The 18,098-nt window shown below is 45.6% G+C and overlaps 1 protein-coding gene across 1 annotated transcript in view; it reads left to right on the top strand.

Annotated features, from left to right (window-relative positions):
* Window positions 1-18,098, top strand: part of ST3GAL3 (ST3 beta-galactoside alpha-2,3-sialyltransferase 3) — a 278,797-nt gene that overhangs the window by 250,359 nt on the left and 10,340 nt on the right. Inside the window, 1 exon segment of the mRNA XM_029617491.1 lies at window positions 10,785-10,931. Coding sequence (XP_029473351.1) covers window positions 10,785-10,931 — 147 coding nt within the window.

Below are 18,098 nucleotides of genomic sequence, written 5' to 3'. Positions count from 1 at the left end.
AACGGCGCTATAGGAACTACAGACCGGCGGTCTTCAGGCCCTCTGCCCCCAGGTCACAGCCCTGGTCCCGCTCCTTTCGCGGGTGTAGGCCTGTGCGTCCCGCCTCGGGAACGGGACAACCCTCTCCCAAGTCCTCCCAATGATGTTCGGCTCGCCCACTCCACCGTCCCCCGGTTTGGGGGACGGCTGGCATTCTTCTACCAGGAGTGGGCGCGGATCACCTCGGACCAGTGGGGCTTGGACACCATAGAAAATGGCTACGCGTTGGAATTTGTCCGCGCTCCAAAGGGACGGTTCATCTTCTCCCCCTGCGGATCGGCCTCCAAGCGAAGGGAGGTGCAGTTGACACTGGACAGGCTTCGGGTGATTGGCGCCATTGCGCCCGTGCCCTCCAGAGAGGTGGGCTTGGGCCCTTATTCCATCTACTTCGTGGTACCCAAGAAGGATGACTCCTACCAGCCCATCCTGGACTTGAAGGAAGTCAACAAATCCCTCCGGGTGGTTCGGTTTCGGATGGAAACGCTGCGCTCGGTGGTGGCGGCGGTGCATCGAGGGGAGTTCCTAGCCTCCCTGGACCTGACGGAGGCCTACACGGAATCGGGAGGGTTCGGGTCCTATCGGACAACGCGACCACGGTGGCCTACATCAACCGGCAGGGCGGCACTCGCAGTCCACAGGTCGCGCTCGAAGCAGCCATGCTGATGCAGTGGGCGGAACGACATCTGGTCCGTCTGGCGGCCTCGCGCATCGCGGGCGTGGACAGCGTCCAGGCGGATTTCCTCAGTCGCCAGCGCCCCGGGGAATGGTCCCTCTCCGACGAGGCGATGCAGCTGCTTGTTCGCCGGTGGGGAACTCCCCACAGGGATCTAATGGCGTCCGCGCAAACGCAAAGGCTCCCCGTTTCCTCAGTCGTCGAAGAGAGCGAGGAGCAGAGGGTGTGGATGCTCTGGTGCTCCCGTGGCCGGACCATCTTCTTCTCTATGCGTTCCCGCCATGGCCTCTGGTGGGAAAGACTACTCCGCAGAATAGAAGCTCATCGGGGACTCGTGCTCTTCGTCGCACCAGAATGGCCACGGAGACCCTGGTTTGCGGACCTTCTCCAACTGGTGATCGACGGCCCCATCCGCCTGGGACATCTCCCTCGCCTCCTGCATCAGGGCCCGGTATTTTTCGACCAGGCAGAACTCCTCTGTCTTGCGGCCTGGCTTTTGAGAGGCAACGTCTCCGCTGCCGAGGTTACCAGGAGGCGGGAGTGTCAACGCTCTTGCGTTCCAAGAAGACTTCGACGTCGGCGACCTACGTTCGGGTCTGGAAGGTTTTCGAACTGTGGTGCACCGACCAGAACACGAGACCCACAAGGCTTCGGTTCCTCAGATCCTTCAGTTTCTACAAGCGGGGGTAGACAAGGGGCTCGCCTATAATTCACTGCGAGTTCAGGTGGCCGCCCTTGGGTCGCACCCGGATATTATGCGTTTCCTCAAGGGTGTCAAGCACTTGCGACCTCCGGTCCGGGAACCTTGTCCCGCTTGGAGTCTTAACCTCGTGCTCCGCCCTATGTCGGAACCTCCGTTCGAACCATTGCGCAATGCGACGATTAAGGACCTCACTCTCAAGACAGTGTTTCTGGTGGCCATTTGCTCCGCTCGACGCATCTCGGAACTGCAGGCCCTGTCGCGTAGAGAACCCTATCTCCGCTTCTCTGACTCCGGAGTTTCGCTCCGCACTGTTCCCTCCTTCCTTCCGAAGGCGGTGTCTGCGTTCCATGTGAATCAGACGGTGGAACTGCCGTCTTTCTCGTCGTCTGAACCAAGGGCTCTCCGACTTCTGGATGTCAAGCGCGCTCTGCGTATCTATCTGGAGGCTACGAATGAGTTCCGGACTTCCGACCATCTCTTCGTACTTTGGCCCGGTCCTCGGAAGGGTTCCCAGGCCTCAAAGACGACCGTGGCCCGATGGCTGAAAGCCAGCATTGCCGCTCCTTACACTGGGGCGGGGCGGACTCCCCCGCCCGGCATCGGGGCGCATTCTACGCGTTCGCAGGCGGCTTCCTGGGCGGAGACTCGTTCGGTCTCCCCACAGGAAATCTGTCGTGCGGCCACCTGGAAGTCGTTACATACGTTCTCGAGGCACTATCGTCTACACCTCGCCTCTTCTGTCTCTGGGTCTCTGGGCATTTTGGCGAGCAGGTTCTCCGAGCAGGCCTCGCAGGACCCCACCCGGTTTAGGGAAGCTTGGGTACATCCCACGGTCTGGACTGATCCAGGTACGTACAGGGAAAAGAAAATTATTACTTACCTGCTAATTTTCGTTCCTGTAGTACCATGGATCAGTCCAGACGCCCACCACTTCTGGGTTGTAATCCTGCTCAGCTGTCTTCTATGGGGCGATAGTGATCATTCCTGTTTTTCACGATTTCTCAGTTCTCACTGTATTTCGCAGTCCCTCTTGGGGTTGGCGTGCTGTATTCATGTCCTCCTACCCGTTGGTGGGAGGGTTACAGTTCATTCTTTGGGTGTGCGGCTGTTTGTTGCCGTTCATTTTAAACTTGATCCAATACGGGGGTTTGTTTGTTTACTCGGGCTTTGATATACTCGATACTGAACTCCTGCAGAGGGGGTAGTAGTACTTATGGTGACGCCCCCTCAAAGCTTTGGCTGACTCCATCTGCTGGAATGGGGACATAACCCACGGTCTGGACTGATCCATGGTACTACAGGAACGAAAATTAGCAGGTAAGTAATAATTTTCTTTTTCTTCTTGTACTTTGTTGCTTATCTTGCTTTTCTACTGAAATCTGTTGGGTTAATGTTTTATTTTCAGCTTTTACTAATTCACTTTCAGTAAGACGTGTCTCTTGAAGAAGACAGCCTTTGTAGTTCAAGCTCTCAGATTCTTCACTCTCTTTCAGACACCTGAAATTCCAACTGAGTAAACTTCTTGTTCCACTTTTGCAAATCACTATTTTGCCTTTCAGTCACAGCTAATTTTAGTTGTAGGTCTCTTTGAACAACCAATTAAGATGTAATCTTTTTTTCTGACCCTTCTTGCTGGGTTTTAATAACCATTTCTAATTCCTGAACCCGATCTACAGCTTACTTTGAAATTACCTCCTCTTTCTGTTTCTGATAATCTCCTGCAATTCCTGAATTTTTTTTCTAGGTATTCAGTAGAGATGTGCATCGTTTTTTGTGTTCGTGTCGTTCTTCGTTTTTCGGCCGCCATGGAAAATGTCGTTTTCTTTCGGTTCGGGTCTTTTTTTTCGCGAAAAATCGATTTTTAGTTAGTGCGCGCTAACTCCTGTTAGTGCGCACTAACAAAAACCGTTAGATTTTGTTAGTTTTTGTTACTTTTTGTTAGTTTTTGTTAGTGCGCACTAACAGGACTTAGCGCGCACTAACGGGGAGTTAGCGCGCACTGACTCCCGTTAGTGCGCACTAATCGGAAAGACGAATTTTTGCGAAAAAACAGGAAAATCCTGATTTTTTTCGGGCTCCCTGAAACATGCCGAATTGGACAATTTCGTTGCAATTTTCCAATTCGGCAAAAACGAATGCACATCTCTAGTATTCAGTAGCTTATCTAAATGAGGGTCTGTGGGATGACCTTCAGCGATCTGTTTTCCTAAAGCTTGTATTTTCAGTATTAGTTCTTGATTCTGTAATGTCATTAATTTGCAATCTCCGTCCTGCAGCAAGCACTTTTCAACAATATCATCTATTCTGCTCTTAGCTGATTTATATCTTTTTCTAATACTTGATTTAGTGCCCGTAAATGTAAGTTATCTTTTTGCAGTAAAATATTGATAAGACAGGCGAAGAGAAAATTTGAAATGAAGTTGGCTGTAGAGGCAAAAACTAATAAAAAAATTTTTTTTAAATATATCCAAAGCAAGTAACCTGTGAGGGAGTCAGTTGGACCATTAGATGACCAAGGGGTTAAAGAGGCTCTTAGGGATGATAAGGCCATTGCAGAAAGACTAAATGAATTTGTTTACTAATGAGGATGTTGGGGAGATACCAGTTCCGGAGATGCTTTTCAGGGGTGATGAGTCAGACAAACTAAACAAAATCACTATGAACCTGGAAGATGTAGTAGGCCAGATTGACAAACTAAAGAGTATCAAATCACCTGGACCGGATGGTATGCATCCTAGTGTGCTGAAGGAACTAAAAAATGAAATTTCTGATCTATTAGTTAAAATTTGTAACCTATCATTAAAATCATCCATTGTAACTGAAGACTGGAGGGTGGCCAATGTAACCCCAATATTTAAAAAAGGCTCCAGGGGTGAACCAGGTAACTATAGACCAGTGAGCCTGACTTCAGTGCCGGGAAAAATAGGGAAACTATTCTCAAGATCAAAATCGTAGAGCATATAGAAAGACATGGTTTAATGGAACACAGTCAACATGGATTACCCAAGGGAAGTCTTGCCTAACAAATCTGTTTCATTCTTTTGAAGGGGTTAATAAACATGTGGATAAAGGTGAACCGGTAGATGTAGTGTATTTGGATTTTCAGGAGGCGTTTGACAAAGTTCCCCATGAGAGGCTTCTAAGAAAACTAAAAGTCATGGGATAGGAGGCAATGTCCTTTCATGGATTACAACTGGTTAAAAGACAGGAAACAGAGAGTAGGATTAAATGGACAATTTTCTCAGTGGAAAAGGGTAAACAGTGGAGTGCCTCAGGGATCTGTACTTGGACCGGTGCTTTTCAATATATATATATATATATATATATATATATAAATGATCTGGAAAGGAATACGACGAGTGAGGTTATCAAATTTGCAGGCAATACAAAATTATTCAGAGTAGTTAAATCACAAGCGGATTGTGATACATTACAGGAGGACCTTGCAAGACTGGAAGATTGGGCATCCAAATGGCAGATGAAATTTAATGTGGACAAGTGCAAGGTGTTGCATATAGGGAAAAATAACCTTTGCTGTAGTTACACAATGTTGGGTTCCATATTAGGTGCTACAACCCAAGAAAGATCTAGGCGTCATAGTGGATAACACATTGAAATCGTCGGTTCAGTGGGCTGCAGCAGTCAAAAAAGCAAACAATGTTAGGAATTATTAGGAAGGGAATGGTGAAGAAAACGGAAAATGTCATAATGCCTCTGTATCGCTCCATGGTGAGACCGCACCTTGAATACTGTGTACAATTCTGGTCGCCGCATCTCAAAAAAGATATAATTGCGATGGAGAAGGTACAGAGAAGGGCAACCAAAATGATAAAGGGGATAGAACAGCTCCCCTATGAGGAAAGGCTGAAGAGGTAGGGCTGTTCAGCTTGGAGAAGAGACTGCTGAGGGGGGATATGATAGAGGTCTTTAAGATCATGAGAGGTCTTGAACGAGTAGATGTGAATTGGTTATTTACACTTTCGAATAATAGAAGGACCAGGGGGCATTCTATGCAGTTAGCAAGTAGCACATTTAAGACTAATCGGAGAAAATTATTTTTCACTCAACGCACAATAAAGCTCTGGAATTTGTTGCCAGAGGATGTGGTTAATGCAGTTAGTGTAGCTGGGTTCAAAAAGGTTTGGATAAGTTCTTGGAGGAGAAGTCCATTAACGGCTATTAATCAAGTTTACTTAGGGGTAGATTTTCAAAAACGGCACGTTCGTGTACTTTTGTTGGCGCTCCAGGCACAAACAAAAGTACGCGGGATTTTAGTAGATACGCGCGTAGCCGCTAAAATCCTGGATCGGCGCGCGCAAGGCTGCCTATTCCGTGTAGCCGGCGAGCGCCGAGCCGCGCAGCCTGCCGCCGTTCCCTCCAAGGCCACTCCGAAATTGGAGCGGCCTCGGAGGGAATTCGCTAATGCCCTCCCCTCACCTTCCCCTCCCTTCCTCTACCTAACCCACCCCCCCGGCCCTGTCTAAACCCCCCCCTACCTTTGTTGGGGGATTTACGCCTCCCAGAGGGAGCCGTTAATGGACTTCTCCTCCAAGAACTTATCCAAACCTTTTTTGAACCCAGCTACACTAACTGCATTAACCACATCCTCTGGCAACAAATTCCCCCCGAAACGCCCCCGAAACGCCGCGACCCGCCCCCGAAAACAGCACACCGCTCGGCCACGCCCCCGACACGCCCCGACACGCCCCCCTCGGAAAACCCCGGGACTTACACGAGTCCCGGGGCTCTGCGCGCGCCGGTAGGCCTATTGAACATAGGCGCATCGGCGAGCAGGGCTCTTAAAATCCGCCCCTTAGGGAATAGCCACTGCTATTAATTGCATCAGTAGCATGGGATCTTCTTAGTGTTTGGGTAATTGCCAGGTTCTTGTGGCCTAGTTTGGCCTCTGTTGGAAACAGGACGCTGGGCTTGATGGACCCTTGGCAAGACACAGCATGGCAATTTCTTATGTTCTTAATAAGTGCAAAGTGGTAGCATATTCAGCTGTCTTAAGGGTTAATTTAGATTCACTAACCAAAAGTTTCAGCATCGTGAGATAAAAGTTAGTAACATTTCCTAATTGTAGGCATGTGTCTTTTAAATTCTCACATACCCTAGAGATCTAGAATTGCACATTTTCTTTCTTAGTGAAAACCTGCAATAATCTCCACTAATTCTTCATCTTCTAATTCTATTAAATCTAACTATGCATCTGACGTAATCCCTGCAGATGGGCGTGGCATATCCTGTTTCAGGGAACCTCCAGACTAAGTAAATTTAGGGGTGCAGGGACCTGTCTGCTACAGGACACTTCCAGTTCTCCTCCCACTTCACTTCATGATCCTAAGTTCAGGAAAAGACAACATGTTCGCCTCAGAATTAGACTTTTATTTATCAGATTTGGCAGGATTTAGCATTTAGAAGATAACAATTCCTGTCTCGAACATCCTGGCCACTAAGCACCAGTTTATCCTAAAGAAAGTTCTGTACCATGGGTGGTTTCAAACTTGCCATAAACCTTAGCCTGCCTGATATATTAATACTTATGGCTAACTTACTTACCCCTGGTCCCAACTTCAAGCAAATGTGAAGCAGTCCCAGCAACCCCTGCTATGAAGGACGGAGAAGACTAGGTGTGGCCAAGAGACCAGAGAGAGGAGACGCCCTGCTTAGGGTCGGACTGTGGCATGCAGACTGAGGCAGGTGAGGAGCCGAGAGCAGCCCAGCAGCTCTGCCAGTCCCATACCCTTCCCCTGCCCACATTCTCCAGACCTCCAGCCAGAGCCTGCTTCAGAGCTAAACCAGGAAATCACCTGAAGTGTCCTACTAAAAATCACAGCATGAGCAGTAAGTGTGGAACTGGAACGTGAGTTCTGCTACATTGCTGGCCTTCATTAAGCAGGCATTTTCAGACTGCCCAGTCACCTGTACTGTATTTATTTATTTACACATTCTATATACTGTCATTCCAAATGAAGATCACAAAGTAACATACATATTAACGATCAACACAAGGGTTTGAGAGAGTTCTACATCTATTGTTATTTCTAAAACATGTTAACTAAAGGTCTATTACAGTAATGTTCGCATGTTAATCTGTGAATTCTCTTAAAATAGTTTACATCTCTCATAATTTGTTGTTCATTTTTCTAATATTATCTATATCCTTAATATTTGTAGTTCTCTGCATATTGACATTTTAAGTTTGATCATTATGCATTTCTGAAGAGCCAGGCTTTCAGTTCACGTTTGAAACTCTTTCTTTCTGATGTCAGACGTAACGTCTCAGGTAGAGAATTCCACAGCTTTGGGCCTGCTATGGAAATCATTTGCTCTCTTATTTGCATTAGATGTGACCTCCACGTTGTTGGCACAGATAATAGTCCTTTGTTTTGCGATCTTAGTGTTCACTGCATTGTGTATGCTTGGAGTGTCACGCCAGGATTTCTGGAATGGATGATATTAAAAGTTAGTGTTAATACTTTATAATAGATTCTGGATTGTACTGGCAGCCAGTGCAGTGCTATCAGTGAGGGGGGTGATGTGACAAATATCCTTGTCCCTAATAAAAGCCTTGCTGAGGCATTTTGTAATAACTGTAGTGGTTTTTAATAGTCCTGAAGGTAGGCCTAGTAATAGGAAGTTGAAAGTAATCTATGTCTGAGAATATTAGTGTTTGTAACATAGTGCAGAAGTCCACGAATGTTAGTAAAGTTTTCAATATTTGCAGCTTGGCATATCCTGATTTAATTCATTTTTAATGTGTGTTTTCATTGTAATGTTCTCATCAATCTGTATTCCTAGGTCCCGTACTTGATCTGAGGGTATAATGTGAAAATTACCCAGGTCTAGAGGCAGTGGTTTAACTATAGAGGAGTTTCTCCTTAACCAGATGATTTCATTTTTCTTAGTGTTTAGTGGTAGCTTAAGCTGATATAGTTCTTGCTGTATTGCCTTCATGATGCTGTATTTTCAAATGATTTGGCGAATGGAATGTAGCGTTGTATGTCATCCGTGTATGAGAAGAAGGTGATTCCTGGTACACAGAGGAAGCATATAAATGTTGAATAGTGTTGCCAAGAGTGCTAAACCCTGGGGGACACCTATGTCGATAGGGAAGGTGTTACCCAGTCTTATCAGATAGGAAGGAAGAGAACCATTTGAGAATACTACCGTCTATTCCAATGTTTCTCAACTGATGGCATATCAGTGTATGGTCCACTGTGCCGAAGGCTGCGATTAAATCAGTTAGCACCAGGATGTAAGATTCATCATCATCATCATCATCAAACCCCCAAGAACAGGGTCAATTAAAGATATGAGTAAAGTTTCTGTTGATTGATTTTTTTTCTGAAGCCGAATTGGTTTGGATATAGAATATCATTGTCTTCTAGGTGGTTCTCCAATTAAAATAACACTGTTTTTGTAGAACTTTTGAGATAAAAGGCAAGTTGGATATTGGTCAATAACTGTCCCAATCATCAATTCTATCAGTTTTGTATTTTAGGATTGGTTTAATCCCAGCTTGTTTTGCCTCATGTGGGACTAATCCTTCTGAGAGTGAATGGTTGATTATGGTTGCAATTGTCAGAGAGATTATGCTGTGTACTAGTTTCAAGGAACTAGGTCACGTGGATGGATTGCAGGTTAATTTTAGTAAAGATCTGACTAATTTCTAGTTTAGTTGCTCTGTTAAAAATGGTCCATTTAGCTTGTCCATGTTTTTCTTCAGGTTCTTCTGTTGGCGAGCAGGTGGAGAATTGTGTTTTTAACTTATTGATTTTATCTAACAAAGAAGCAGCATATTCATTACAAGCATTCTTCGAGACATGGTAGTTACTCAAGATGGAGGAGGACGGGTTCTTGATTAAGTGTTTGACAACTTCGAAGAGAAATATTAGCCCATGAATCTGTTTAACATAGTAGTCTTTTTTTGCTTTATTGATTAGTTCACTTTAATTTACTTAGGAGAGATCTGTATTTTCCTTGGGATTCTGCAGGTTTTCTCAGTGCCTGTTTAGTACGTTTTATCTCTTCATTGAACCATGGTTTCTTTTGTTTAGAAGTATTCTGTTCTTTTTGGAACATTTTTATCTGAATAGGGCTTAGGTTTTCAGCTGTTTCATTGATGATTTTATTCCAGGAGTCAAAAACGCATTAGCTTGATTACAATCAATTAGCTTATTTTTAATTGATTCAGCAAGTACATCTGTTTCTATCTTTTTCCTGAAAGTGAAGGTTTGATTATTAATATTTTTTTGCTTTGTGTTGAGGGTTATTTCCGCTTTTATTAGTTGGTGATCGGGCCAGGACAATATATTGTGGGAAGTATAGATAAGACAATTATTGTAATTGGCAAATATTAGTTCTAGGACCTTCTTCCCCACCCTAGCCACCCCTGCCTGGTCCTATCTTTCAATCCCTTTTGGCCTAGTGGGACCCAGAGCACCCCTAGGCTGTGGGCCCTGCACTTAGGTTTATTGCCCTCCAGCTCTAGAATTGTAGCTTAACTTTCCTGGCTTATGGTTTTTTCAGGCAAGCCATGTTATTGTATTTACATGGTATTGACGTTAATGAGCTGCATTCCATGTATTTGCATGCAAAGCAGTTCATTACCTTACTTGCGTTGTTGGCTAAGGCATTTACCACACAGTAAAGGCCTAACAGAAATACACCCCTAAGGTTGTGAAATGACTTGCCCAGGAGCCTCAGTGGGAGCAGCAGGATTTCAACCCTAGCTTCCCTGGTTCTCAGCCCAATGCTCTAAATAATTTGCTAATCCTGCACTCCAAATATAACAAAACAAGCAAAAGACTACAGTCTTTGCTAAGAATGCTTGGTATAAAACTTGCAGAGAATGCAGAGGAAGACAGGATTGCATGAGACCTGGATGGAATTACAGAGGCATACGGACAGACAGCATGAGGACTAAAGGAAGGAACGGGTGTGCATGTCCGAAGAAGTGGTGGAGAGATTCGAAGAAAGAACAGGTCCTACAAATTAAACCTATTCAAGGATTTGTTTGTCCCAAAAGCTTGCCTGAGCTCCCTCTATATAAGAATATTCAGTCTGATTGGGAAAAGAAGTGAAACTACAATCAGAAAGACAATGAATCAATCGGCAAAGCAAGAAGAGATCTGACGCCTTTAGAATGAATTCTCTTCCGAGACCAAAGGCCTGGTGAAAGAGACTGGACACTGTGGGTTAAGGGAATCAAACTGACCACCAGCTTCTTTACATGAGAGGGGCTTTGGGTTCTGTGATTGTTAATCGTTCTTATGCTGCAAATGATGCTAAATTGAGACTGAGATGAGAGGACAAAGATCCTATTAGGGTAACAATCTCTTCCTGTCTTCTCACACCGCACAGAATATTCCAACCCTGGGCAGCGTAGCAGTAACTATGGCACTGCACAACTGTGACGAGGTGGCTGTTGCTGGATTTGGGTACGACATGAACTCACCAAATGCACGACTTCACTACTATGAAACCATCAAGATGTCTGCCATCAAAGAGGTAAGACGGTGCTGCTTGCAATGACTTGCAGAGGTACTTTCAATAAGGTCCTAGGAAGCAGATACAGAATTACAATTTACTGATGAAATGATTTTGCAGAGAGCAATATTCAAAGGGTTTACTCATGTAAAACTGCTCTCCCCTCCTGCCCCATATGTGGACGAGCCCTCCCTGACCTCCATCATCCCTGGCTCTGCCCCTTCTCTTGCCATGTATGTGAGCTGGATCCTCCTCTGACCTCCCTCGTCCCCCAGCTCTGCCCCTTCTCCTGCCCCATACATGGACTGTCCCTCCCCTGCCCTCCCTCGTCCCCCAGCTCTGCCCCTTCTCCTGCCCCATACATGGATTGTCCCTCCCCTGCCCTCCCTCATCCCCCAGCTCTGCCCCTTCTTCCTGCCCCATTATGTGGACTTTCCCTCCCCCAACTTCCTTCATCCCTAGCTCTGCCCCTTCTCCTGACCCATATGTGGATTGTCCCTCCCTTGACCCCCCTTGTTCCCAGCTCTGCCCCTTTTTGGATGTGGATAATTTCACCCACAAAAGGGGGATGGGAACTTTTCAGCTGTTTACCCAGTGGACAACATAATAACATAGTAAATGTTGGCAGAAAAAGACCCAAGTGGTCCCTGCGATCTGCCCAACAAGCTCCTTTTTTTAAATTATATTTTTAGGGTAATTGTTGCTCTGTGCAGGTTATCCCAGTCAACATGGGTTATACTTTTCTTTGTTCCATCATTTAGCCACTATGAATCCTCTGTGTTTATCCCATGCCTTTTTTAATTCCCTTCCTGTCCTTGTCCTCACCAGTCTCACAAGGTCTTCCTGCAATTTATCACAATCTGCTTGTGATTTAACTACTCTGAATAATTTTGTGTCATCTGCAAATTTGATTATCTCACTCGTCGTATTTCTTTCCAGATCATTTATAAATATATTGAACAGTAAGGGTCCCAATACAGATCCCTGAGGCACTCCACTGTCCACTCCCTTCCACTGAGAAAATTGCCCATTTAATCCTACTCTCTGTTTCCTGTCTTTTAACCAGTTTGTAATCCACGAAAGGACATCGCCACCTATCCCATGACTTTTTACTTTTCCTAGAAGCCTCTCATGAGGAACTTTGTCAAACGCCTTCTGAAAATCCAAGTATACTACATCTACCGGTTCACCTTTATCCACATGTTTATTAACCCCTTCATCTCCTTTGGATTTCAACACCCCAAATACAGGACTCTGCACTTCTTGGCATTCAATATAACTTTTAAACTTTTGACCACTCCTTGAGTTTTCTTAGATCACTTCCATTATTATTTATTTATTTATTTATTTATTTATTTATTTAAAACTTTTCTATACCGACATTCATGTGCAAAAGAACATATCAGATCGGTTTACAGCGAACAAGAAACAGCATAAAACGAATGCATTACATCGAACAAGGGATAATTAAACTGGTATCAAGGGTTGCAACTGAGCAATAAGCATACTTAAAAGGGTAAAAAACATACTTTAAGTGTACAGATAACAATAGACTAAATTTGAATAACAAAAACGAGAGATGACAGGAATAACAATACAATATAAATTACAGGAAATTTTAGATAAACTTAAGAAGTCGTATGTCAGTATCAGTAGATCAGAAAGGGAGAAGAGAGATTAGGATTATCTATGTAGGTGTCTATAAAGGAAGGGTCGAGTTGAGGATTAAGTAAAGGCTTGACTGAAGAGCCAAGTTTTGAGTTTATTTTAAAGGTAGTTAGTGCATTGTTCTAGACGGAGGTCCGTTGGAAGGGCGTTCCATTGCTGGGGACCAGCTGTAGAAAGGGCTCGTTTCTGAGAGAGGATTTGGCAGGAGGGGTGTAGAGAGTGTTGCTGTAGGCGTGTCGGATAGGTCTTGAGGGATTGTGGAAGCGAAGTGGGATGCTAAGGTCGAGGGGGTGACATTATGCATGGCTTTGTGAATAACCATGCGGACTTTGTACACAATTCTGAATTTGACATGGAGCCAGTGAAGGCTCCGCAAGATAGGAGTTATGTGTTCTTTTTTATTGGTTGTGGTCAGGATCCTGGCTGTGGCGTTCTGCAACATCTGCAGGGGTTTGATGGAGGTGGCTGGGAGCCCGAGAAGCAGGGAATTGCAATAGTCGATTTTTGAAAAGATGATGGATTGTAGAACTGTACGGAAATCTTGAAAGTGTAGGAGTGGTCTCAGCCTTTTTAATACTTGCAATTTGAAGGAGCAATCCTTTAGGCGTCAGAACGGGGAGGAGGGGGGTTGCAAAGGCCATGGCCCCCCCCCCCAATCTTTTGCCAACAACAGGAGAATCCTCTTTGGTGGCAGTGGGAGGATCATTATTCCCTTTCTACTGCTCATCCCCGTGGCGTTGCCGTGATCCCCTCACTCACCCTCCCTGCACCTGAAGCATCAAAGGATTGCGGCCTTACAGTACAGGCTGCTTCCTCCCTCCCAGCTGCTGGCAGCCATGTTTGAAGCATGGAGGGTGCGTGAGGGGGTCACGGCAGGGGAAGGGAAATAATGCACTGGCAGTGACTGAGGGGATTGTGGATGAGAAGGTATGGGAGGGGGGAACAAGTGCTGGGGACTGAGAAATAAGATTTCGGGAAGTAGGGGGTCTGGGAGGCGAGGGGAAAGGGGCTGGGGAGCAAGACTGCTGGGAAGCGTGGGATCTGGGAGGGGAAAGGAGAAAGGGGGATGGGAGCAAGACTGCTGGCAGTTGGGGTCTGAGAGGGGGCTTAGGACTAAGAATCCTGGGGAGTGGGGGGCTTGGGAGCCAGAATGCTGGGAAGAGGGGTCTGATAAGCAAGACTGCCGAGGATGGGTGTATGAGAGCCAGAGAGTGTATTGGTCTCTAAGGCTGTTACACCATTTGCAGTGCAGCTCTTTCCTGGGTAGGGTCCTGGGAGGTAGTGTGGTTTGATTTGTCTCTTGGGGTAACCTGTATGCCTGGCAGGCTGTGATACCTTTCTTGGAGCGATGTTAGTACTACCCCAAAAAAAACTGTACGTAAGCTATTGAGACAATGTAGGAGCCATCTTTAGATGTGAATATCTCTGACCCTGACATCTGAAGCAGGGGCCTATGTAGTTTTAAAAGCTTTCGTACAATATGTACAGTAATACCTGTTTATTGAATTATTAATGTCCTGCATTTTCTTATTTCCAGTTTGTTTATGACGAAATTGTACTTATGTACTATTTAAAAATCTACTTGCAGACATAAAGGAGTATGTTTCTGTGTGTTTACATTTTTAAAATTATATATGGTAGTACCAAAAGAAGTATCCACCCCGCGTGCCAAATACTTTAGATATGGCACTGCCCACTGCACATCCCTTCCCCATCTGCACTCCCTCTCCCTTCAGTCTCTCTGTTCTCCCCCTCTCCTGTTGCACCTCCCACCAGAAAAATGACAAATGCTCAGCGGCCCCAGAATAATACCCATATTATGTGAATGCTGCCGAGACTCTGTCATTTTTCTTGTGAGGGGTATTATGTTACATAATATCCCTTACTGCCCACAACACAATGACAGGTTCTCCTTAATCTAGGAGGAAATGCAGTGCTGCATCGCATGCCTGTGTCTGGCTTCTTGAGGTTATCGTTCTATAGCTTTGTCTGCATATTTTTGTTTTCAATTTATGATCACTTATTTTGTATTTGTTGAGGGTCATTTGCATGTGTGACTAAGGTGAGGTATCTGCCAGTATGTACTTTCTGTGCAGGGATCTGCTGCAATCTCTTCATTGTGTTTTCCCAATAGGAGGTGTATTGGTGTTCTAGGGGCCGGTGTAATATTTGCCGTGCTGCCAAATCACAAGCAGAGTTGTTGCTTTTGGAGTCTTGTGAGTTAGTGTTGCCTGTAGTATGGCAGGTTTGCTACAGATGTGCAGAGATTCCACCCCCCCCAGGATTTTATATTATTTCACAATGTACTTGGTAGTGGGAGGAAATTTGTGTTTCTGTTACTTAGCTGATACTATAATTTTTTGTATGCCCCCCTTGTTAGAGGGTTGTGTGTGTATGTTGGTGGGTAGTCTGTGATGACAAACAGTCATTTAGTACTGGCATTTCTATAATAATGCTGTTTTTATCATTTTCTCCTTTATAATTATGTCTGGTTTTTCTAGCATCAAGCATTTAATTGGGCTGGGAATGACTAATATATACTCTCTGATTCATGCAGAGAATATATGTAAGACGAATAACTAACAGCAAATGTTAAAGTGAAAACCTGGCAGTGGGAATGTGGGCGGAGCTTGGAGTGAAGTTGGGGGGCGGAGCTTGGTTCCCCCCCCCCCCCCCCCCCAACCAAAAAGGCATTCTGCTGCCCCTGCTTCCATTCTCTCTACACCTTCAGGTAGATCCACTCTGTCGCAGAGTTTAGACAAACCCTTCCGCAGTATCACTCACAAAGATCTTGAAAAGAACTGGTCCCAGAACCAATCCCTAAGGCTCTTCCCTCCTGAGTAGGCTCTATTTAAAACCACTCTGTTGTCTGTCAGCCAATCAATTTCTGATCCGCTCCACCACTTTGTGTCCTATTCCGAAGCTATTCAGTTTGATCATGAGCCTCCCATGTGGGACAGCATCAAAAGTTTTGCTGAATTCTAGATAAATCACATCTAGTGCCCTTTCTTGATCCAAATCTCTAATTACCCAATCAAAAAAGTCAATCAGATTTGTCTGATAAGATCTTCCCCTGGTAAAACCATGTTGCCTCAGAACATGCAACCCCCGCTGCATTGCAGATAGTTCACTATCCTTTCCTTCAGAAGCGTCTTTCATTAATTTTCCCAGCACTGGGAAGCTAACTGGCCTGTAGTTTCCAGGCTCATCCCTGTTACCACTTTTTGTGCTCTTCTCCAGTCTGCGCGCACCACTCCCATCGTCAAGGATCTATTGAACAGCTTTTGCTATGTAAGGATTATCTTTCCTAGCAAACATCAAGGGTCCAAAATTGAAAGCTGGCCTTTTAAGTAACTAGCCAGAGTTACAAATTATATTCAGCAGCATGACTATGCCGCTTGAATAATGAAAAGACGTTGCTTACCTGTAACAGGTGTTCTCACAGGACAGCAGGATGTTAGTCCTCACATATGGGTGACATCACAGGATGGAGCCCAATCATGGAACACTTTTGTCAAAGTTTCTAGAACTTGACTGGCACCTACTGGGCATGCCCAGGATGGCACTAACCCTGCAGCCAGCAGGGGTCCCCTTTCATCTTGTTTAAAAGCTAAGTAAGTGCCAAAAAAAAAAATAAAATAAGAAAACTTAACGAACCCAACACCGCGGGGGGTGGCGGGTGGGTTTCGTGAGGACTAACATCCTGCTGTCCTGTGAGAACACCTGTTACAGGTAAGCAACTTCTGCTTTCTCACAGGACAAGCAGGATGGTAGTCCTCACATATGGGTGAGTACCCAAGCTGAGGATGTCCGAAGAAATGCACCAAATGTACCCAAGATGTGCAATAGGCACAAGGACTGGGGTGGAATTTGGTTAGAGGGCCATCCTGAACCCTAATGGGTAGGCGGAAGGTTGTTGGTACATCAAGTTGCAAAAAAGGTTGCGCAAGACAGATTGGCCAAAGATAGAATCTTGTCTTCCAGCCTTGTCTAAGTAATAATGGGCTGTAAAGGTATGGAGAGAACTCCATGGTAGCAACCCTAAAATATCAGGAAGTTGCACCGAGCGTAGGTGCGCTACTGAAGTTGCCATGGTCCTCACAGAGTGTGCTTTTAAACACGGTCTTGAAGTGGAATACCTGCTTGCTGATAGCAAAAGGAATATGCAGTCCGCTAACCAGAGGAGAGATTCTGCTTACCCACAGGTTGACCCAATCTGATGGAATCGAAATAAACAAACAGCTGAGTGCTTTTCCGGTGGGCAAGTGTACGGTTTCTAGATAGAATGCTAGGGCCCATTTACAGTCAAGGGTTATGCAGAGGCCTGTTCTCCTGGATTGGAATGGGGCCTGGGAAAGAAGGTGGATAGTATAATGGATTGATTAATGTGGAACTCGATACTACCCTTAGGCAAAAATGTAGGGTGAATGCAGAGTACTACCCGGTGTGGCAGAAGTTTAGTTTAAGGCGGGGGTAGGTAACTAGGGCCTGTAACTCACTAACTCTGCGAGTGGATGTGATTGCCAAAAGAAAAATCACTTTCCATGTGAGATAGCAAGGGAAGATCACAGGATTGGAGAGGCTCAAAATGGTGGTTTCATGGAGCCGACCCAAAACCAGGTTGAGGTCCCAAGAGGGGGGTCGGAGGGCGCAGTGGAGGCTTGAGGTGGAACAAGCCTTTCAGAAAACGTGTTACAAGGGGTTGCTACTGAAATGGGAACATCCCCAACACCTTTATGGAAGGCGGCCATCGCACATAACATGCACCCTGATGGAAGACGTTTGTAGACCTGATTCTAACAAGTGCCAGAGATAGTCTAGAAATGTCGTGGTGGAACAAGTGGAAAGGATCAAGGACAGGTAAGAACAACATAACTTAAACCTGTTCCATTTGTAATAATAAGATTTTCTCGTGGAAGGCTTCATGAAGCAAATCAAGACACGGGAAACTGGCTCAGAAAGGTTGGGTGGCTGAAGAATTAAACCTTTCACATCCAGGCAGTCAGGGACAAGGCCTGAAGATTGGGGTGGTGTAGGCACCCGTCGTTCTGAGTGATCAGAAGCGGGTCCTTCCCCAGGGGAATGTGCCTGCGAATGGAGAGGTCCTGAAGAAACGAAAACCACACTTGGCGTGGCCAGTGAGGGGCTATCAGGATCATGTTTCCCTTGTCCTGACGTAACTTCATGAGAGTCTTTGAGATAAGTGAAAGTGGAGGGAATGCATATAGGAGACCGGTGGCCCATGAGAGGGAGAACGCATCTCTTGGTAGTGAGTGTTGGCTGCAAGTGAGAGAGCAAAGGTTCTCTACTTTGCGGTTTTGAGGTGACGCAAAGAGTCTATGTGAGGGTAACCCCAACGTTGGAATATTGAGTCTGCTACTGTGGGGTTGAGGGACCACTCATGCATCTGAAAGGTGCGACACAGCTTGTCTGCCAACACATTGTCCACTCCCAGCAAGTAAGTGGCCCTGAGGTACATCGAGTGGGAAAGGGCCTCCGCCCATATCTGTGCAACTTCCT

The sequence above is a fragment of the Rhinatrema bivittatum genome, chromosome 10 (genome assembly GCF_901001135.1).
Source record: "Rhinatrema bivittatum chromosome 10, aRhiBiv1.1, whole genome shotgun sequence".
NCBI lineage: Eukaryota > Metazoa > Chordata > Amphibia > Gymnophiona > Rhinatrematidae > Rhinatrema > Rhinatrema bivittatum.
This window is presented reverse-complemented; position numbering and strand designations above follow the sequence as displayed.